The sequence below is a fragment of the Salmo trutta genome, chromosome 15 (genome assembly GCF_901001165.1).
Source record: "Salmo trutta chromosome 15, fSalTru1.1, whole genome shotgun sequence".
NCBI lineage: Eukaryota > Metazoa > Chordata > Actinopteri > Salmoniformes > Salmonidae > Salmo > Salmo trutta.
The window spans coordinates 51400854-51424132 of NC_042971.1; the positions used below are offsets into that span (position 1 = coordinate 51400854).

At 43.2% G+C, this 23279-nt stretch overlaps 1 protein-coding gene across 3 annotated transcripts; it reads left to right on the top strand.

Moving 5' to 3' along the window:
- Positions 1-1097: 1097 nt before the first annotated feature.
- On the top strand, positions 1098-23250 carry LOC115149285 (voltage-dependent anion-selective channel protein 2). Of its 3 annotated transcripts, XM_029692006.1 has the most exons (9): positions 1098-1219; positions 4913-4984; positions 15025-15074; positions 15562-15564; positions 20030-20235; positions 20424-20645; positions 20948-21098; positions 21219-21276; positions 21387-23250. In XM_029692006.1, exons 2-9 carry the CDS (start codon positions 4918-4920, stop codon positions 21476-21478), a joined length of 849 nt encoding a protein of 282 aa, XP_029547866.1. In that variant the 5' UTR covers positions 1098-1219; positions 4913-4917; the 3' UTR covers positions 21479-23250. The 3 variants fall into 3 exon arrangements, with proteins under 3 accessions (XP_029547866.1, XP_029547867.1, XP_029547868.1); XM_029692007.1 differs by lacking the exon at positions 15562-15564; XM_029692008.1 differs by lacking the exons at positions 15025-15074; positions 15562-15564 and having other exon boundaries at positions 1198-1219.
- Positions 23251-23279: the final 29 nt, after the last annotated feature.

A 23279-nucleotide genomic window follows, 5' to 3' on the forward strand; every position in this document is an offset into this window, starting at 1 on the left:
ATTGTAAATGACTATTGTAGCTTGAAACGGCAGATGTTTTAAAATGGAATATCAACATAGACGTACAGAGGCCCATTATCAGCAACCATCACTCCTGTGTTCTAATGGCACGTTGTGTTAGCTAATCGAAGTTTATCATTTTAAAAGTCTAATTGATCATTAGAAAACCCTTTTGTAATTATGTTAGCACAGCTGAAAATTGTTGTTCTGATTAAAGAAGCAATAAAACTGGCCTTTAGACTAGTTGAGTATCTGAAACATCAGCATTTGTGGGTTCGATTACAGGCTCAAAATGGCCAGAAACAAAGGACTGACTTATGAAACTCGTCAGTCTATTCTTGTTCTGAGGAATGAAGGCTATAACATGCGTGAAATTGCCAAGAAACTGAAGATATCGTACAACGCTGTGTACTATTGCCTTCACAGAACAGCGCAAACTGGCTTTAACCAGAATAGAAAGAGGAGTGGGAGGCCCCGGTGCACAACTGAGCAAGAGAACAAGTACATTAGAGTGTCTAGTTTGAGAAACAGACACCTCACAAGTTCTCCCAACCAGACTGTAAAAATAGCTCCCAATGCTACCTCTCCAAACATCCTACTGTAAACTTTCTTAGGGTGGCCACTGGCCTAAAGTGCAGGTGTAAATGACAACAGCAATTGTGTTTTTCACCACTGTGGCCCTGACACAAATAATACTTTTGACCCTAACACAGCCATTGGGCCCTATGTAAGCATTACATTCCCCAGTGAGCACAATACTATTTTCAACGTTTTTTCAACAGAAAATACGTATTATCGACGTATTTTGCTCATAGGGGGGCTACAGTGATGATGACTTATCGTTCTCATCTTATTATTTGGCACAAAAAAAAACAATTTTCGTCCGAATATAATGTTACAAACTGTAGGCAGTATAAAGGCTGTAAATTGCTGACATTTGAGATGCACTTCGACTAATATAAATACATTCATTGAATCTACTACTGTATTAGAAAATGCTGGAATTAATTGAACAAATGTGTATTATGTACCGGTAGGTAAATTGCATATTTCTGCAGTCATTCATACAGTCGCCTCTGTGAATTGCGCATGCTCTCTGTATCTCCTTCTCTGTGCCCTATCTTTGCCAGGCCGGCAGATGCTAGTTTTGACAGGGTGAAAAAGGAACAGTGTTCAGACGCTTTGCAGATATCCATCCTTGCTTCACAACATCAAATCGGTAGCTATGAACATTCAACTGTTGATGTAGCTAATATAAAACATGAATGTTTTTTTATGCCATTCATCGTATGGATGATTAATTGACAGTAAATGTCACTACACTAGTTATCCAAGGTTAGCCACTGCACCAACTGGGCAACTAGCTAATGTTAGGTAGCTCGCTACAAGGGCCTATTCCAATGTCCAATCTGTTTTAGCTAATGTGGTTAACATGCTAACTTGTTAGCTAGCAAATATTACATAATGTTGTTTGGCAAAGTGCTGTATAATCCCAGGTAGAGTTTTGTTGCATTTAACGATATTAAACTATTTATTTAGCGTTATTTTAACGTTTTAAAGGATTAATAGTTTTTTTTAAGAAATAGGGGGCGTATACCATGGTTTTTCCACTATTAGCTACTGTTAGCTAACGAGGCTAACTAGCTGCAATATTTATCTAATTAAGTAATTAACTTTAATATATGATACATTTTGTCGTTGTTGGCATATTTACTCATACTGATTCCAGTCATCCCCAATGCATCTTGCAGGTGTAACGTTATCTACGCTAGCCAACATTTCAGATGGCTAACGTTAGCCAGTTTGACTAGCCTGGCTAACCACCACAACTGACTCTTAAACGGTCCCATCTGCAGTCCTTTGTCAGAAATAGACCGTGTACAAAACATGTTCGCCCGCCACTCGTCTTGCAAACAATAGAACAATGAAAATGTAGCTGTGGAAATATATAAACTAGCTAGCCATCTAGGTACTTTCATTTGTGCTGGTGGCGTTAACTTACAGTTAGGACCCTCACCTTGGCAACTGATAGCTATGACCCTCACCTTCAAGATGAACACACCTTTTTCTGGTTGAGTCTATCTAGCTAAACTAAGTTGCGTAGTTAACGTTAGTTGTCGTTGCGTGCTGAAATTAGAAGATAATCAGCCAAGTGAATTAACCAGTGCCTTACTGTTAGCTGGTTGGAAGGATGACATAACATTACACGTTTTTAAATGTATTCATTATTAGATGCATCTAGCTAGCTATCTACAATTGGCTCATTCATCCCCCCTCCTCTACCCTGTGTGTTCTGTCAACTTACCTGGTAAAATAAGGGTTAAATAAAAAAACAATTATTACTAACCTGACATATTTGGGCTTTGTGACAGATCAAGGTAACTCAAAATCCACCTGAAAATAAAATTCTATGTAAAAATCAGCTAGCTATTTGTTTTCTTAGTTTGGTATTGTGTTAACTGCAGATATTGTTACAATATGTGCCTATGTAACAGTTTAACTTCCGTCCCTCTCCTTGCCCCTACCTGGGCTCGAACCAGGGACCCTCTGCACACATTGACAACTGACACCCACGAAGCATCGTTACCCATCACTCCACAAAAGCCGCGGCCCTTGCAGAGCAAGGGGAACAACTACTTCAAGGTCTCAGAGCGAGTGACTTCACCGATTGAAATGCTATTAGCGCGCACCACCGCTAACTAGCTAGCCATTTCACATCAGTTACACACAGTCCTGTCAACCCACAAGGGCCTAGATTTGTAAATACTGCAGCCTGTTCTGCAAGCTCCAGTTGTCCCCAGTCAAGACAATACATGCCACCTCTGACTTCAGTTTATCCTTGAGATGATAGGTTTGGAAACTTGCCTAGAATGCCATGTAAAGCATCCCTTACGGTTATGTAGGTTAATCAAAGCTATAGGCTAATCCAGTGCTGTGTGTGATGCTGGTGTCGGCCTAGCTAGCTTCCTGCCAAGAAGAAACAATCTGTTCTCCAGTTGAGCTCACTCACTGGGAAACCAGTCACATGACCTAGGTACCCAGCCTCCCAGCACTCTGGTTGCCAAGGATATGTGACAGGGCGTCTATTCTACACTGATGATTCACTAGGAAAATAATGTCTGCTGCAGGAAAGTCATGCTGCAGAATAGTCACTGGCACACTGCAGTCCTTCTGGTCCTGAGATTTCTAGTGACAACTTCCAAATCAGTCCTGAGGGAATCATGTCAGCTGTATGCAACGTTCTAGAACATCACACACTGAGTCAAGTATTGCAGTGGGACATAGTTACGGCCAAATATATTGGCAGCCTTGCACTTTTCTTAAATCATTTCCTATTTCTTCTAAAACAAGTTGTAATTTAAAAATAAACTTTGGTCACCACACAATGTTATTGGATTTTCAACATTGCAGAACCTATTTTTGCAAATATAAGTTTACAATTTAAATGTTGAAAATGAAGACATGGCATGGGCAAAATTATTGCCACTCCAGAGCTAGTACTTGGTTGCACGGTCTTTGGCCAATAACTGCGGACAAACACTTCTTGTAGCCGTAAATGAGCTTGCTGCACCTTTCTACTGGTAATTTGGACCACTTCTCGGCTACAAACTGCTCTAATTCTTTTCACCATAGGTTTTTGGATGTGATTCAGATCTTGACTCTTCCCTGGCCACTCCAGAGCATTCCAACATCTCTTCTTGAACCATTCCAGGGTGCTTTTTGATTTGTCTTTGGGGTTGCTGTCCAGCTGGAAGAAGACCAAGACTACAACATTCAATGGAGACCCAGTTTTTGGACACTGGGTCCAACATTGGACTACAAAACACCTAATAATCTGCTGATTTCATGATGCCTTGTGCACGTTCAAGGCCCCCCGTACCAGAGGCAGCAAGGAAACCCCACAGCATTATCAAACCGCCCCGTCTTTGATTGTAGGAGGGTGTTCTTTTCATTGACTGCTTAATTTGGTTGTCAATAAACACAGTGCTGATCTGTATTGCCAAAGATCTCTGATTTTGTTTCATTGGTCCACAGAACATTTCCCCAGGATTTAGGCTTGTTTAGGTTTTTGAGAAGTTCAATTAGGCTTTCTTGTGTCTCCTTCAGCAGTGGGGTCTCATGTTTACCAACAACCAAATGAAGCATTCAAAGAAAAGAACACCCTCCCTAAAATCAAACGTGGGGAGTTTTGGTAATGCTGTTGGGTTGCTTTGCTGCCTCTGATACTGGGGCCATTGAATGTGTGCAAGACATAAAATCGGCAGATTATCATTGTGTTTTGGAGTGTGATGTTCAACCCAGTGTCCAAAATGGTGTCTCTGTTGATGGTTGTGGGTCTTCCAGCAAGTCAACAACCCCAAAAATACAGCAAAAGCACCCTGAAATGGTTCAAGAAGTATCACTGGACTGTTTTGGAGTGGCCAGCGACGATCCAGATCTGAATCATATCCATAACCTATGACGAGAGCTGAAAACAGCACTTGGTGGAGGGCTCCCCTCAAACATAGAAGAATTAGAGCAGTTTGCTGCTAAAAAGTGGGCCAAATTGCCAGTGAAAAGTGCAGCAAGCTCATTGATGGCTACAAGAAACATTTGTTGGCAGTTCTCTTGGCCAATGGCTCTGCAACCAAGTACAAGCTATGGGTTGCCAATAAGGAGGCCATTTTGTCCATGCCATTTGTCTTTATTTTCAAAAATCGAATTGTTAACTTAAGTTTACAAAAATAAAAATGGTTCTGCAATGTTAAATCTAATAGCAAGGTCAGGAGGCCATTTTTAAAAATGTATTTCAACTTATTTTAGAAGAAATGGGGAATTATTTTTTTTAAAGTGCAAGGGAGCCAATATATTTGTCCACAACTGTATATGGCTTGCATGTGTTGCCTTTCCTGACTTGACTCCTCCTCTCCAGGTGCAATGGCTGTTCCTCCTTCATACTCAGACCTGGGCAAGGCTGCCAAGGACATCTTCAGCAAGGGCTATGGTGAGTTACTAACTAAAATATCTTCAGCAAGGGCTATGATAGGTTACTAAATAGTAAAACCATTTGCACACCTGAACAGTTAGCTTACCTAGGAGAAGCCAAAATTCCACACATGACAATGAATGACAGTCAGAGGAGTTAGCTAAAGCATGAAATAACAGATGAAGTTACTGGTCGTGCTAGAATTTGAAACCCCAAAGTCACCTGGGAATCAGCCAATGTGAAAATGTTAAGTTGCACTTGGCTGGCGAGGTTATGGACTGTTAGAAAGCAAAGCAAATAGGGATGTAAGGATTCAGCAATATGCCTTGGTCCCTTTTTTAAGATGTTTAAGATGCAACTGCATTGGTCCGTGGACCCCAAACTGATCAAAATGTAATAGAGGTCGACCGATTTATGATTTTTCAATGCCAATACCGATTATTAGAGGACCAAAAAAAGCCGATACCGATTTAATAGGCCGGTTAAAAAAAATAAAGTTTTTCTTTTATACACTGCTCAAAAAAATAAAGGGAACACTTAAACAACACAATGTAACTCCAAGTCAATCACATTTCTGTGAAATTAAACTGTCCACTTAGGAAGCAACACTGATTGACAATAAATTTCACATGCTGTTGTGCAAATGGAATAGACAACAGGTGGAAATTATAGGCAATTAGCAAGACACCCCCAATAAAGGAGTGGTTCTGCAGGTGGGGACCACAGACCACTTCTCAATTCCTATGCTTCCTGGCTGATGTTTTGGTCACTTTTGAATGCTGGCGGTGCTTTCACTCTAGTGGTAGCATGAGACGGAGTCTACAACCCACACAAGTGGCTCAGGTAGTGCAGCTCATCCAGGATGGCACATCAATGCGAGCTGTGGCAAGAAGGTTTGCTGTGTCTGTCAGCGTAGTGTCCAGAGCATGGAGGCGCTACCAGGAGACAGGCCAGTACATCAGGAGACGTGGAGGAGGCCGTAGGAGGGCAACAACCCAGCACCAGGACCGCTACCTCCGCCTTTGTGCAAGGAGGAGCAGGAGGAGCACTGCCAGAGCCCTGCAAAATGACCTCCAGCAGGCCACAAATGTGCATGTGTCTGCTCAAACGGTCAGAAACAGAATTCGCCACTGGCGCCCTGTGCTCTTCACAGATGAAAGCAGGTTCACACTGAGCACGTGACAGAGTCTGGAGACGCCGTGGAGAACGTTCTGCTGCTTGCAACATCCTCCAGCATGACCGGTTTGGCGGTGGGTCAGTCATGGTGTGGGGTGGCATTTCTTTGGGGGGCCGCACAGCCCTCCATGTGCTCGCCAGAGGTAGCCTGACTGCCACTAGGTACCGAGATGAGATCCTCAGACCCCTTGTGAGACCATATGCTGGTGCGGTTGGCCCTGGGTTCCTCCTAATGCAAGACAATGCTAGACCTCATGTGGCTGGAGTGTGTCAGCAGTTCCTGCAAGAGGAAGGCATTGATGCTATGGACTGGCCCGCCCGTTCCCCAGACCTGAATCCAATTAAGCACATCTGGGACATCATGTCTCGCTCCATCCACCACGCCACGTTGCACCACAGACTGTCCAGGAGTTGGCTGATGCTTTAGTCCAGGTCTGGGAGGAGATCCCTCAGGAGACCATCCGCCACCTCATCAGGAGCATGCCCAGGCGTTGTAGGGAGGTCATACAGGCACGTGGAGGCCACACACACTACTGAGCCTCATTTTGACTTGTTTTAAGGACATTACATCAAAGTTGGATCAGCCTGAAGTGTGGTTTTCCACTTTAATTTTGAGTGTGACTCCAAATCCAGACCTCCATGGGTTGATAAATTGGATTTCCATTGATTCTTTTTGTGATTTTGTTGTCAGCACATTCAACTATGTAAAGAAAAAAGTATTTAATAAGATTATTTCTTTCATTCAGATCTAGGATGTGTTATTTTAGTGTTCCCTTTATTTTTTTGAGCAGTATATTATTATAAATCAATATTTTCAAAAAATGAATAAAATAATAAAATATATATATATATATATATATATATATATATATATATATATATATATATATATATATATATATATATATATATATATATATATATATATATATATATATATATAATTTTATTTTTTATATTTATTTGTAATAATGACAATTACAACAATACTGAATGAACACTTATTTTAACTTAATATAATACATCAATCAAATCAATTTAGCCTCAAATAAATAAGGAAACATGTTCAATTTGGTTTAAATAATGCTAAAACAAAGTGTTGAAGAAAGTAAAAGTGCAATATGTGCCATGTAAAAAAGCTAACGTTTAAGTTCCTTGCTCAGAACATATGAAAGCTGGTGGTTCCTTTTTAACATGAATCTTTAATATTCTTAGGTCAGAAGTTTTAGGTTGAGGTTATTATAGGAATTATAGGACTATTTCTCTCTATGCCATTTGTATTTCATATACCTTTGACTATTGGATGTTCTTATAGGCACTTTAGTATTGCCAGTGTAACAGTATAGCTTCCGTCCCTCTCCTCGCCCCTACCTGGGCTCAAACCAGGAACACATCGAAAACAGCCACCCTCGAAGCATCGTTACCCATCGCTCCACAAAAGCCGCGGCCCTTGCAGAGCAAGGGAAACAACTACTCCAAGTCTCAGAGCGAGTGACGTTTGAAACGCTATTAGCGCGCACCCCGCTAACTAGCTAGCCATTTCACATCGGTTACACCAGCCTAATCTTGGGAGTTGATAGGCTTGAAGTCATAAACAGCGCAATGCTTGAAGCATTGCGAAGAGCTGCTGGCAAACGCACGAAAGTGCTGTTTGAATGAACGCTTACGAGCCTGCTGCTGCCTTCCACTGCGCAGTCAGACTGCTCTGTCAAATATCAAATCATAGACTTAATTATAACATAATAACACACAGAAATACGAGCCTCAGGTCATTAATGTGGTCAAATCCGGAAACTATCATTTAGAAAATAAAACGTTTATTCTTTCAGTGAAATACGGAACTGTTCCATATTTTATCTAACGGGTGGCATCCCTAAGTCTAAATATTCCTGTTACGTTGTACAACCTTCAATGTTATGTCATAATTACATAAAATTCTGGCAAATTAGTTGGCAATGAGCCAGGCGGCCCAAACTGTTGCATATACCCTGACTCTGCGTACAATGAACGCAAGAGAAGTGACACAATTTCCCTAGTTTAATATTGCCTGCTAACATGAATTTCTTTTAACTAAATATGCAGGTTTAAAAAAAATATACTGCTGTGTATTGATTTTAAGAAAGGCATTGATGTTCATGGTTAGGTACATTCGTGCAACGATTGTGCTTTTTTCGCAAATGCGCTTTTGTTAAATCATCCCCCGTTTGGCAAAGTAGGCTGTCTTTGTTAGGAAGAAATAGTCTTCACAGTTCGCAATGAGCCAGGCGGCCCAAACTGCTGCATATACCCTGACTCTGTTGCACAGAACGCAAAAGAAGTGACACAATTTCCCTAGTTAAAATAAATTCATGTTAGCAGGCAATTTTAACTAAATATGCAAGTTTAAAAATTATATACTTGTGTATTGATTTTAAGAAAGGCGCTTTTTTTCGCGAATGCGCTTGTTAAATCACCCGTTTGGTGAAGTAGGCTATGATTCAATGATAAATTAACAGGCACTGCATCGATTATAGGCAACGCAGGACAAGCTAGATAAACTAGTAATATCATCAACCATGTGTAGTTAACTAGTGATTATGTTAAGATTGATTGTTTTTTATAAGAAAAGTTTAATGCTAGCTAGCACCTTACCTTGGCTCCTTGCTGCACTCGCATAACAGGTAGTCAGCCTGCCACGCAGTCTCCTCGTGGAGTGCAATGTAATCGGCCATGATCGGTGTCCAAAAATGTTGATCCCCGATTGTTATGAGAACTTGAAATCGGCCCTAATTAATCGGCCATTCTGATTAATCGGTCGACCTCTAAAATGTAGCATGCATCGGTCAGAAAATATATTCAAACGTTATGAATCGCTTATTCACTCTTTTTGCTTACTTTCTACCTTCTGAAAATACCACATTTTTTGTGACACCTGATGCGTCTTCTCCTTCAGTGTCGAACAAAGCATGTAACTGCGTTGACAGTCTTTGCTCTACAAGTCCTTTTACCTGCTGAACAATCCCAGGGACTATCAGTAGCCTAGTCAAACTACATATGGTGCCCAGCACCTTCAGCATTAAAATCCAAAAATGACTAGCGCAATATAAGGTTTTATTAGTTAACTGACAACCTATGTAATTTTCTAGGTTATTATTATCTATGCGCTGTTGAAAAATGTATTTTACCAGACTAAAAGTAAGCTGCCGGAGACAACGCTCATCTGGCTATAGGCTACCTGCTGAACGGGGCTTACAACGCTCATCTGGCTATAGGCTACCTGCTGAACGGGGCTTACAACGCTCATCTGGCTATAGGCTACCTGCTGAACGGGGCTTACAACGCTCATCTGGCTATAGGCTACCTGCTGAACGGGGCTTACAACGCTCATCTGGCTATACACTACCTGCTGAACGGGGCTTACAACTCTCATCTGGCTATAGGCTACCTGCTGAACGGGGCTTACAACGCTCATCTGGCTATAGGCTACCTGCTGAACGGGGCTTACAACGCTCATCTGGCTATAGGCTACTTGCTGAACGGGGCTTACAACGCTCATCTGGCTATAGGCTACCTGCTGAACGGGGCTTACAACGCTCATCTGGCTATAGGCTACCTGCTGAACGGGGCTTACAACTCTCATCTGGCTATAGGCTACCTGCTGAACGGGGCCTACAATAGATTTTATTTTATTTATTATTCAGGTTCACCAACAGCAATAATTTTGGTAGTTTTGCAATTAGTGTAATAGTGTAATATGTTTTTTTTTTTATATATACAGAGCAGTGGCGATTTTAGCATGTAAATCTTGGTGGGGCAAACTCAAAACATTTTAGATGCATGCCAGCAAAGCCACAACACTGAACAATACATTCATTGCACTACAACAGTGACAAACGGTGGCCATAAACTGTTATGTACTACAGTACATAAAACTGTGCCAACAGCAGAGCTTTCCTTTCAGCACCATGGAGTGAATCCTTAACTTCGCTACACCTGGCTATCAGCAGAGCCTTGTCTGGCAGCACAACAGTTCATCAAGCCTTATTTACTGCCTTTTTAAAAACTATAGCTGATATGGCTGACTTGCTGAAACAAATGTGGTTTCTACTGACTCCTTGTGGATGTGTAAGTCTGTAAGAACCACATTCTCCTTCAATAATAACCAACGGCAAAATTAGTTTAGTCTTTTGAACCATACGCAAACATTATTACATATATGTTCAGTAAATTCACAATGTTTATTCTTATATCATTAACACTTAGCTCTAAGTATAAGCAAGTGCAAGCAAACGAGGGCCTATTCATTCAGAAATTTCAAAATGGACACCCACAGAAATTCAGATATTAGTTCAGATAAATTCAGCAAGATGTTGAGGCCTTAACTTTACTCTCACACAGAGAGGGAGAGCGAGAGAGACTCGGTTAGCCTACCATTTTGAAGTATTTTATTAGGCCTATGTGGTCTAAAAAGGGAGGAAAATACTATCACGAGGATCCACTTTTATATACAATATACCGACGCACAGTCAAGCGCAGTGCGCAAACAAAACAACCCTTGCAATATCAACTGGAATTACATGGGTCAATTACTGAACTTTTTGTTGAAAACAAATATTTGAATGGTAGATTGTCAATGGCAAATATGGTTAGACCCAACAACATATAGTATCTGCTCCTCGTCAAGAAAAGCACACGAGCTAATTATAATACACAAAGTAAGCGAAACAGTTAAATCATTCCAACATTGCCTAACATTTGAATAAGATAATAAGATGGACCTACAGAGTACATTCAGACCCCTTAACTTTTTCCACATTTTGTTACGTTACAGCCTTGTACTAAAATTGATTGATGAAGTAAATAACAAATTTAATGTACACACAATACTGTTCCTAGGCTGTCATTGTAAATAAGAATTTGTTCTTAACTGACTTGCCTGGTTAAATAAAAAAAACGTAATACCCCATAATGACAAAACAAAAACAGGTTTTTAGAAATGTTTGCAAATTTATAAAAAATAAAAACAGAGACCTTATTTAAATAAGTATTCAGACAGTTTGCTATGAGACTCGAAATTGAGCTCAGGTGCATCCTGTTTACATAGATCATCCTTGATGTTTCTACAACTTGATTGGAGTCCACCTGTGGTAAATTCAATTGATTGGGCATGATTTGGAAAGGCACACACCTGTCTATATAAGGTCCCACAGTTGACAGTGCATGTAAGAGCAAAAACCAAGCAATGAGGTCGAAGGAATTGTCCGTAGCGCACCAAGACAGGATTGTGTCTCGGCACAGATCTGGGGAAGGGTACCAAAACATTTTTGCAATATTTAAGGTCCCCAAGAACACAGTGGCCTCCATCATTCTTAAATGGAAGAAGTTTGGAACCACCAAGACTTCCTAGAGCTGGCAGCCCGGCCAAACTGAGCAATCAGGGGAGAAGGGCCTTGATCAATAAGGTGACCAAGAACCCGATGGTCACTCTGACAGAGCTCTAGAGTTCCTTTGTGGAGATGGGAGAACCTTCCAGAAGGACTACAGTCTCTTTAGCACTCCACCAATCAGGCCTTTATGCTAGTGGCCAGATGGAAGCCACTCCTCAGTAAAAGGCACATGACGGTCCGCTTGGAGTTTGCCAAAAGGCACCTAAAGGACTCGTGAGAAACAAGATTCTCTTGTCTGATGAAACCAATATTGAACTATTTGGCCTGAAAGCCAGGCATCACATCTGGAGGAAACCTGGCACTATCCCTACAGTGAAGCATGGTGGTGGCAGCATCATGCTGTGGGGATGTCTTTCAGCGACATGGACTGGGAGACAAGTCAGGATCGAGGGAAAGCTGAATTGAGCAAAGAACAGAGAGATCCTTGATGAAAACCTGCTCCGGAGCACCTCAGACTGGAGCAAAGGTTTACCTTGCAACAGGACAAAGACCCTAAGCACACAGCCAAGACAACGCAGGATTGGCGTCAGGACAAGTCTCTGAATGTCATTGAGTGGCCCAGTCAGAGCCCAGACTTGAACCCGATCGAACATCTCTGGAGAGACCTGAAAATAGCTGTGCAGCGACGCTCCCCTTCCAACCTGACAGAGCTTGAGAGGATCTGCAGAGAAGAATGGGAGAAACTCCCCAAATACAGGTGTGCCAAGCTTCTAGCGTCATACCCAAGAATACTCGAGGCTGTAATCACTACCAAAGGTGCTTCAACAAAGTAAAGGGTCTGAATACTTATGTAAATGTAATATTTCCGGGTTTAAAAGTAAATAAATGAGCAAAAAATGTCTAAAAGGCACTGTACTTCATAGACCGACTTCATAGACCGACTTCATAGACATACCTTCATAGACAAGCAACATTTCCACACACCCACAGAAGTCAGCTCAGACAGATCGCGCTCAGGGGTCTGGGGTCCATCAGCAGCAGATTGTAATTTAGAATGGGTTAACACTTTATTTGAAGGGTCCATAATGAACCATTTTTAATGCATTTACAATCCGGTTGCTCTCAATTTATTTATCATTACTCACACATTTGTCAATGTTAGTAAGCTAGTTATTTACGTGTGTGTGTGTGTGTGTGTGTGTGTGTGTGTGTGTGTGTGTGTGTGTGTGTGTGTGTGTGTGTGTGTGTGTGTGTGTGTGTACACACACACACACACAGTTGAAGTCGGAAGTTTACATACGCCTTAGCCAAATGCATTTAAGCTCAGTGTGTGTGTGTGTGTGTGTGTGTATATATATATATATATATATATATAAAATAGCAAGAAAAGAAACATCCTCTCACTGTCAACTGTGTTTATTTTCAGCAAACTTAACGTGTCAATATTTGTATGAACATAAGATTCAACAACGGAGACAAAAACTGAACAAGTTTGTGCTTCTACACCTGTATTGCTTGCTGTTTGGGGTTTTAGGCTGGGTTTCTGTACAGCACTTTGAGATATCAGCTGATGTAAGAAGGGCTATATAAATACATTTGATTTGATTCCACAGACATGTGACTAACAGAAATGGAATAATGTGTCCCTGAACAACGGGAGGGGAGGGGGGGGGGGTCAAAATCAAAAGTAACTGTCAGTATCTGACGTGGCCACCAGCTGCATTAAGTACTGCAGTGCTTCTCCTCCTCATGGACTGCACCAGATTTGCCAGTTCTTGCTTTGAGATGTTACCCCACTCTTCCACCAAGGCACCTGCAAGTTCCTGGACATTTCTGGGGGGAATGGCCCTAGCCCTCACCCTCCAATCCAACAGGTCCCAGATTGAGATCCGGGCTCTTCGCTGGCCATGGCAGAACACTGACATTCCTGTCTTGCAGGAAATCACGCACAGAACGAGCAGTATGGCTGGTGGCATTGTTATGCTGGAGGGTCATAAGGAAGGGTACCACATGAGGGAGGAGGATGTCTTCCCTGTAACGCACAGCGTTACGATTGCCTGCAATAATAAGCTCAGTCCGATGATGCTGTGACACACTGCCCCAGAACATGATGGACCCTCCACCTCCAAATCGATCCCGCTCCAGAGTACAGGCCTCGGTGTAACACTCATTCCTTCGACGATAAACGCGAATCCAACCATCACTCCTGGTGAGACAAAACCGTGACTCGTCAGTGAAGAGCACTTTTTGCCAGTCCTGTCTGGTTCAGTGACGGTGGGTTTGTGCCCATAGGCGATGTTGTTGCCGGTGATGTCTGGTGAGGACCTGCCTTACAACAGGCCTACAAGCCCTCAGTCCAGCCTCTCTCAGCCTATTGCGGACAGTCTGAGCACTGATGGAGGGATTGTGCGTTCCTGGTGTAACTCGGGCAGTTGTTGTTGCCCTCCTGTACCTGTCCCGCAGGTGTGATGTTCGGATGTACCGATCCCGTGCAGGTGTTGTTACACGTGGTCTGCCACTTCGAGGACGATCAGCTGTCCGTCCTGTCTCCCTGTAGCGCTGTCTTAGGCATCTCATAGTACGGACATAGCAATTTATTACCCTGGCCACATCTGCAGTCCTCATGCCTCCTTGCAGCATGCCTAAGGCACGTTCACGCAGATGAGCAGGGACCCTGGGCATCTTAATTTTGGTGTTTTTCAGAGTCAGTAGAAAGGCCTCTTTAGTGTCATAAGTTTTCATAACTGTGACCTTAATTCCCTACCGTCTGTACGCTGTTAGTGTCTTAGTGACCATTCCACAGGTGCATGTTTATTCATTGTTTATGGTTCATTGAACAAGCATGGGAAACAGTGTTTAAACGCTTTACAATGAAGATCTGTGTAGTTATTTGGATTTTTACGAATTATCTTTGAAAGACGGGGTCCTGAAAAAGGGACGTTTCTTTTTTTGATGAGTTTACTTAAACATCCTGTGTTGTATGATTGTTCTTTTACCAGGTACAGCAAGAATGTCTACCATTGGCATGCCCATCTTTTTGTGAGAAGTTCTACTGGTCACTCAAAACTTTCTGAAGTATAAATAGCACTCACTCTAGATTAGGGACTGCAATAATGCTTTACTAATTATTAGTAAATGGTTTATTATTGTGTGAGTAGCGATTTTAATACATGGGGAATACCCAATTTATAAATGCCTTATATAATTGGTTAATTATGGACCCTTAAAGTAGTGTTACCCATGTGGGGTAAATGTGGGTTTATTCCACAAATGTTAGTGCGTCGAAGAGCATGGAACTGAAATCGCACCGAATCGATTCAAACTAAAGCGTATCGTTCCTGTATCGTGTTGGAGCCCATGTATCTGGATACGTATCGAAACGTCTTGAAAGGGAAAGATGCACATCCCTAAATGCAAACCATGATGTAACTCAACGCATCATAAACAAATTGTCATTGTTCTACGAGTCTCCTCAAATGTACACTTTGCTCGTCAACCTCTTGTTTAACCCTCAAGGCTTCGGCATCGTGAAGCTGGACTTGAAGACCAAGTCTCAGAGCGGAGTGGTAAGTCTTCTGTTTCTGTCCTCCCTTTTCTACTTCCCTCTCTCTCCCCACTCCACTGTACCACCTGCGCTGCCTCGGTTGCTCTTTCTCTCTCTGTTAATCAATCATTAACATTCCTTCTTGCTTAGTAGAACATCTTAGTAGAACATATATTTCTTTCTTTGAGGAAAAAGTAGATTGTGATTGACTAATTTTATAAATAACCCTTCTCTCTCTCTATGGTACTGTAATAACGACCCTTCTAACTGTCTGTAATTCTGAGCTCTAAGGTTCACAGGTTGCTAGGTGACGTTGCTGGCTCTGCTTGGCTTTATGCTTCAGGATAAAGAGATATGACAGGCTGTGTGTGTGTGTGTGTGTGTGTGAGAGAGAGAGTCAGCTTGTGTTTAAGACTGTGTGGGGCCTGTTTGTCTCCATATCTGCTTATCCTAACCCCTGCTCTGTCCCCCTGCCTCCCTGCTGCCTCCTGGACTGCGCTCTATTGTAGATGGTAAGACTCTCTCCCACAGTGTGCTGATGTCTCTATGTATGTACAACATGATACGTGCTGGAAGATGCATCGACAGACTGTCTGAATTCACTGTTAAGTCTTGTTTTTGCATCCTTGTGTCCAGCAGATGGTACTGTTAGTCTGTTTGCATCTGCATCACTGTCCAGTGAATATTATAATTATTTAACATTTTTGTCTCTGTCCAACTAATTTACATGTATTTCACATCCATTTATTTGTCCATCTGGATTGACTGGTGTCAGTGATAAAGTTTTCAACAATGTTGCTGTCCAAATAATGTTTGAATTCTTGTCTCTTCAACTAATTTCATTTTGTCATCTATTTATTTGTCCAGCTTCAACCACTCACTGCTTTGCTGCACCTACACTACATGAACAAAATTATGTGGACACCTGCTCGTCGAACATCTCATTCCAAAATCATGGGCATTAATATGGAGTTGGTACCCCTTTGCTGCCTCCACTCTTATGGGAAAGCTTTCTACTAGATGTTGGAACATTGCTGCGGGGACTTGCTTCAATTCAGCCATGAGCATTAGTGAGGTCGGGCACTGATGTTGGGTGATTAGGCCTGGCTCGCAGTTGGCGTTCCAATTCATCCCAAAGGTGTTCGATGGGGTTGAGGTCAGGGCTCTGCAGGCCAGTCAAGTTTTGTTTTACACTGATCTCAACAAATTATTTCTTTATGGACCTCGCTTTGTGCACGGGGGCATTGTCATGCTGAAACAGGAAAGGGCCTTCCACAAACTGTTGTAAGCACAGAATCTTTTAGAATGTCATTGTATGCTGTAGCGTTAAGGTTTCCCTTCACTGGAACTAAGGGGCCTCGCCCGAACCATGAAAAAACAGCCCCAGACGATTATTTTCATTTTAATTTAATTTTACCTTTATTAAACTAGGCAAGTCAGTTAAGAACAAATTCTTATTTTCAATGACGGCCTAGGAACAGTGGGTTAACTGCCTTGTTCAGGGGCGAACGACAGATTTGTACCTTGTCAGCTCGGGGATTCGATCTTGCAACCTTTCGGTTACTAGTCCAATGCTCTAACCACTAGGCTACGCTGCCGCCCCATGCTGCATTCCTCCTTCACCAAACTTTACAGTTGGGACTATGCATTGGGGCAGGTAGCGTTCTCTTGGCATCCACCAAACACAGATTCGTCCGTCGGACTGCCAGATGGTGAAGTGTGAGTCATCACTCCAGAGAATACGTTTCCACTGTTCCAGAGTCCAATGGTGGCGAGCTTTTGGTTCACTCCAGACCTGACTGCCCTTGACCAGCACAAAAACATCCTGTGGCGGACTGCAATAGCATCGAACAGTCCCCGCGATATGCAACTGTTCAGGGAAGTCAGGAACCAATACACGCAGTCAGTCAGGAAAGCAAAGGCTAGCTTTTTCAAACAGAAATTTGCATCCTGTAGCTCTAACTCCAAAATGTTTTGCGACACTGTAAAGTCCATGAACAAGAGCACCTCTTCCCAGCTGCCCACTGCACTTAGGCTAGGCAACACGGTCACCACCGATAAATCCATGATAAGCATTTCTTTACGGCTGGCCATGCTTTCCTCCTGACTTCCCCAACCCCGGCCAACAGCTCCGCACCCCCCGCAGATACTTGCCCGAGCCTCTCCAGCTTCTCCTTCACCCAAATCCAGATCGTAGATGTTCTGAAAGAGCTGGACCCGTACAAATCAGCTGGGCTAGACAATCTGGACCCTCTCTTTCTAAAATTATCCGCCGCCATTGTTACAACCCCTATTACCAGTCTGTTCAACCTCTTTTGTATCGTCCGAGATCCCTAAAGATTGGAAAGCTGCCGCGGTCATCCCCCTCTTCAAAGGGGGTGACACTCTAGACCCAAACTGTTATAGACCTATATCCATCCTGCCCTGCCTTTCTAAAGTATTTGAAAGCCAAGTTAATGAACAGATCACTGACCATTTCGAATCCCACCGCACCTTCTCCGCTGTGCAATCCGGTTTCCAAGCTGGTCATGGGTGCACCTCAGCCACGCTCAAGGTACTAAACGGTATCATAACCGCCATCGATAAGAAACAGTACTGTGCAGCCATCTTCATCGACCTGGCCAAGGCTTTCGACTCTGTCAATCACCGTATTCTTATCGGCAGACTCAATAGCCTTGGTTTCTCAAATGACTGCCTCGCCTGGTTCACCAACTACTTCGCAGACAGAGTTCAGTGTGTCAAATCGGAGGGCCTGTTGTCCGGACCTCTAGCAGTCTCTATGGGGGTACCACAGGGTTCAATTCTCGGGCCGACTCTTTTCTCTGTATATATCAATGATGTCGTTTTGCTGCGGGTGATTCCCTGATCCACCTCTACGCAGACGACACCATTCTGTATACATCTGGCCCTTATTTGGACACTGTGTTAACTAACCTCCAGACAAGCTTCAATGCCATACAACACTCCTTCCGTGGCCTCCAACTGCTCTTAAATGCTAGCAAAACCAAATGCATGCTTTTCAACCGTTCGCTGCCCGCACCCGCCCGCCCGACTAGCATCACTACTCTGGACGGTTCTGACCTAGAATACGTGGACAACTACAAATACCTAGGTGTCTGGCTAGACTGTAATCTCTCCTTCCAGACTCATATCAAACATCTCCATTCCAAAATCAAATCTAGAATCGGCTTTCTATTTCGCAACAAAGCCTCCTTCACTCACGCCGCCAAACTTACCCTAGTAAAACTGACTATCCTACCGATCCTCGACTTCGGCGATGTCATCTACAAAATAACTTCCAATACTCTACTCAGCAAATTGGATGTAGTCTATCACAGTGCCATCCGTTTTGTTACCAAAGCGCCTTATACCACCCACCACTGCGACCTGTATGCTCTAGTCGGCTGGCCCTTGCTACGTCGCCAGACCCACTGGTTCCAGGTCATCTATAAGTCTATGCTAGGTAAAGCTCCACCTTATCTCAGCTCACTGGTCACGATAACAACACCCACCCGTAGCACGTGCTCCAGCAGGTATATCTCACTGGTCATCCCCAAAGCCAACACCTCATTTGGCCACCTTTCCTTCCAGTTCTCTGCTGCCAGTGACTGGAACGAATTGCAAACATTTCTGAAGCTGGAGACTTATATTTCCCTCACTAAACTTTAAACATCAGCTACCTGAGCAGCTAACCGATCGCTGCAGCTGTACATAGTCCATCTGTAAATAGCCCACCCAATCTACCTACCTCATCCCCATACTGTTTTTATTTACTTTTCTGCTCTTTTGAACACCAGTATCACTACCTACACACCACCATCTGCTCATCTATCACTCCAGTGTTAATCTGCTAAATTGTAATTACTTTGCTACTATGGCCTATTTATTGCCTTACCTCCTCATGCCATTTGCACACACTGTATATAGACTTTCTTTTTTTTCTATTGTGTTATTGACTGTATGCTTGTTTATTCCATATGTAACTCTGTGTTGTTTGTGTCGCACTGCTTTGCTTTATCTTGGCCAGGTCGCAGTTGTAAATGAGAACTTGTTCTCAACTAGCTTACCTGGTTAAGTAAAGGTGAAATACATTTATTTTATTTTTTTTACTCCGGCCGACGCTTGGCGTTGGGCATGGTGATCTTAGGCTTGTGTGCGGCTGCTCGGCCATGGAAACCCATTTCATGAGGCTCTCGACGAACAGTTCTTGTGCTGACGTTGCTTCCAGAGGCAGTTTGGAACTCTGTAGTGAGTGTTGCAACCGAGGACACACTATTTTTGCGTTCTACGCTCTTCAGCACTCTGCGGTCCTGTTCTGTGAGCTTGTGTGGCCTACCACTTCGCGGCTAAGCTGTTGTTGCTCATTGATGTTTCCACTTCACAATAACAGCACTTATTTGACCGGGGCAGCTCTAATAGGGCAGTAATCTGACAAACTGACTTGTTGGAAAGGTGGCCTCCTATGATGATGCCATGTTGAAAGTAACTGAGCTCTTCAGTAAGGCCATTCTATTGCCAATTTTTATCTATGGAGATTGCATGTCTGTGTGCTCGATGTGAGGGATGCAACTGGTGTGTCTGAAATAGCCAAATCCACTCATTTGAAAGGGTATCCACATACTTATGTGTATATATAGTGTTTCTGTCTATACTTCCTCTCACCCACCTATCCACCCTCCTTACCTTGCATCCCTCACTTTCTTGACCTTTTTTTTCCTGGTGAACCTTTTCATGCTCTATTGCTTGTAATCTGTTTTCTGTGTTTCTCCTCACATAGTTCATTAATCATACAGGGTGTCCTCTTCTGCTGTTCTCTTCTTGTGTTTTCAAAAACCGGCTTTTCTAGATCTCACTTACTTCAAACTATTTGACCACAACTCTCTCTCCACCATCTCTTGCCTCATACATTTTCCCACTCTCTTTTTCTCTCTCCCTCTTTTTCTCACTCTCTCCCACCCTCTCTTCTCTCCCCCTCAGGAGTTCAACACATCAGGTTCCAGTAACACAGACACAGGGAAGGCAGCTGGTAACCTGGAGACAAAGTACAAGATGAAGGAGCTGGGCCTGAGCTTCAACCAGAAGTGGAACACCGACAACACTCTGGCTACAGAGGTCACTGTGGAGGACCAGCTGGCTCAGGGACTCAAGCTGGCTCTGGACACATCCTTCGTACCAAACACTGGGTGAGAGAGGGACATCAAACCGTTAACGACATACCACGTTATTCCTTTTGACCAAAAAATATGAAATGATTTAGCATTTATTCATGAATTATGTTATCATCTTTCTTTTTTTGTAGTGTGAAGGATCAGATATGAAAGTTTATTTGTTGGATGTCTAATTTTCCTGTCTCCTCTCCATCTGTCCTCAGCAAGAAGAGTGGCAAGCTGAAGACTGGCTACAAGCGTGACTTCCTTAATGTGGGCTGTGACGTCGACTTCGAGGGTCCCATCATCCACGCAGCCGCAGTGGTGGGCTATGAGGGCTGGCTGGCCGGGTACCAGATGGCCTTTGACACGGCCAAGTCCAAACTGGCCCAGAACAACTTTGCCCTGGGATACAAGGCTGGAGACTTCCAGCTCCACACCAACGTGTGAGTATCTCAGTGCAGTGGATCTTGCCTAGAAACACTGGTTTTGTTTTTGAGTGAGTCATCAGAAATGTGGAATGTGTTAGATGGTAAAGTTTGGGACTGTGGCTGCGGTTTCCCCGTGTCTCTCAGTAGTAATGGTATGGAGGTTAGAGTAGGAAGGAGTTTCTGTGTTACCCCCCCCCCCCCCCCCCCAGTAATGACAGAACAGAATTAAGAGGGTTCCACACACCAGAAGGTGTCTAGGAGTATGAACTAGGGGTTGATTTGTGTCTAACTGTTAACTGCTCTCTCTCTCTCCTCAGTAACGATGGGACCGAATTTGGGGGTTCTATCTACCAGAAGGTGGATGACCAGCTGGAGACGGCGGTCACTCTGGCCTGGACGGCCGGCAGCAACAACACACGCTTCGGCATCGCAGCCAAATACGCTCTGGACAAAGATGCTTCCCTGTCTGTGAGTAACACACACTGACGTGTACACACACGTTCCATTTATACGCTTTACCCTGGCGGGACTTCAGCCAGCTTTACAAACTAACACACGTTCTCTGGCTGTCTGTGTCTCCCCCTGCAGGCCAAAGTGAATAACGCCAGCCTGATTGGAGTCGGTTACACCCAGAGCCTCAGGCCAGGTGAGTAACAATCACAACAGAGAAGGTTATGATCTAAGCACAACCGTTATGTTAGGTGTAGCTGTGGTGTTTAACACCTCCAGTAATATTATTCTCCTCTGTGCGTGTAGGTGTGAAGGTGACTCTGTCAGCCCTGATCGATGGGAAGAACTTCAACACCGGTGGTCACAAGGTTGGCCTGGGCTTCGAGCTGGAGGCATAAAGCAGGAACAAGACCCACCAACCAAGAGAAGAGCTCAGAACCAATCACACCTCCATTCCCAACCACATGCAAACCCTACCACAGCCCTTATCCAAAACCATCGTCATGTATCCTCCATTCCTGCACCTCTGTCTCACACACACACACAGAAACACACACATTAAGTGTTTAGGCAGGAATAGTCAAACCCGTGGCAGCCATGTCCGTCATGACTGAAGTAGCTAAATAACCTGAATGGATACTGAGAGGGGGCGAGAGAGACATTCTGTAATGTTATGGCCATTATATATTCTAGTCCTTTGGTTTAGATAGTTAGCTACCACTACCTTTCATCTTGTTTTAAGAAAGTGTTTCAGTCTTACAGGGGAAAGGCAGGCACATAACATGGATACCTCCCCTTTAACTGACGTACAGAAAGGCAGTGGCTAAGTTTAGTCATCTGACTGGTAACTGAAAAGACACTGTGTTATATCTCAGTAGGAGTTTGGGGGAGTAGTCCTTGGGAAACTTGTAGCTCATGTATGCTTATGTACGTTTATATTCCCCTTCATCTTTCATTGTAAACATGTCTGAATGAATATCTGGAGTAGAACAGAAGGCTTGGTCAGAACGTCCAACAAGCATTTGAAGCCCAGTGTTCCCTTGGTAAAAAAAGAGTGCTCCGTCTCGGTTTGTTTTGTATTGGTTTGAGTATCAAATGTTGTATTTTGGTTGTGCTGTTGTCAGTCGTGGACCATGGTGTCAGTTAAACTAGGTGTGATCATAGGATGTTTTAGTGATGTTGGACATTATGTACGACTTCAATTGTATGTTTTCATATCACGGATGTAAACCGTTGTTGGTTTTGGTCAGGCTCGGTGGAAAGAGACCGGTTAAAGCCTGAAGAAACCGGGTTGGTGTAAGACCCATCTCATTTCAGCCAATTTCTATTTCAATTCCTAATTTGACTGAAGTGAGATTTTAATTGAGCCCAACCTTGAGAAGGAATCAACCGTTTGACCACCTCTACCACCTGCTGTTACTGTAACCACTGAACAATAGGGGAGTCTGCAGGAGAGTTTCAGGAAGATTTTAGCGAACGACCTGTCCAGGAGTATCGTCCGCTGAATGCAGTTCTACATGTTGTCCCAAAACACTCAAATATTTTCCTCTCGTTTGCTCTCTTGCCACACTTCTGTATATGCCAGCTGGTAGGTGAAAATAATATGGTGGAATCTTCCAGTAGGTTAGAATAGGTGGCATTTCTAAAGTGTTGCTTTCATCTATCTAGTTAAGATCTGTGGTCATGTGAAGAGGGATGTGGACATGGTGCTATTTGAGAGTATTTTTAGCGACTCTGGAGTTAGAATTTCTGTTCAGGGATTTCATTTAGTCTGTTATAAAATGAGTATCTTGGCGCCATTCTAGAATGTTGTTGTTGCTCATGCTGCTTTGGACCGACACCCCTTCCTGGCTGTCATTGGTCCCATTGGGAGCCAATCAACACTCCCTGTCATTCCCACTCTCTGTACATAGTATACATATTCTCCTCTTAGTTTCAACACTCCTACGGTCAGAAAACACTTGAAGGGATCATGTCAGAGGCCGTTGTGTGGAACTCAACTGTCCCTCTTTCCTTTACCAAGTCATAAACCAGGTATCCATGTATCTTTGTTTTCTTTCCATTTGTTGACATAATTGTGAATCTCTTTGATTTTGTGTGTTTAGACACAGTACCAAACGTTTTCCAACTTCAAGTGATGGAATTCTAATAAATAAACACATTGACTTGATGATGTCATCTTTTGTTTCTCAGAACCCA

Coding starts and splice junctions, on each gene's coding strand:
- LOC115149285 (XM_029692006.1), top strand. CDS start 4,918: ATGGCTGTTCCTCCTTCATACTCAGACCTGGGCAAGGCTGCCAAGGAC. Junction 20,236..20,423: donor TCCTTCGTACCAAACACTGG/GTGAGAGAGGGA, acceptor ATCTGTCCTCAG/CAAGAAGAGTGGCAAGCTGA. Junction 20,646..20,947: donor TTCCAGCTCCACACCAACGT/GTGAGTATCTCA, acceptor CTCTCTCCTCAG/TAACGATGGGACCGAATTTG.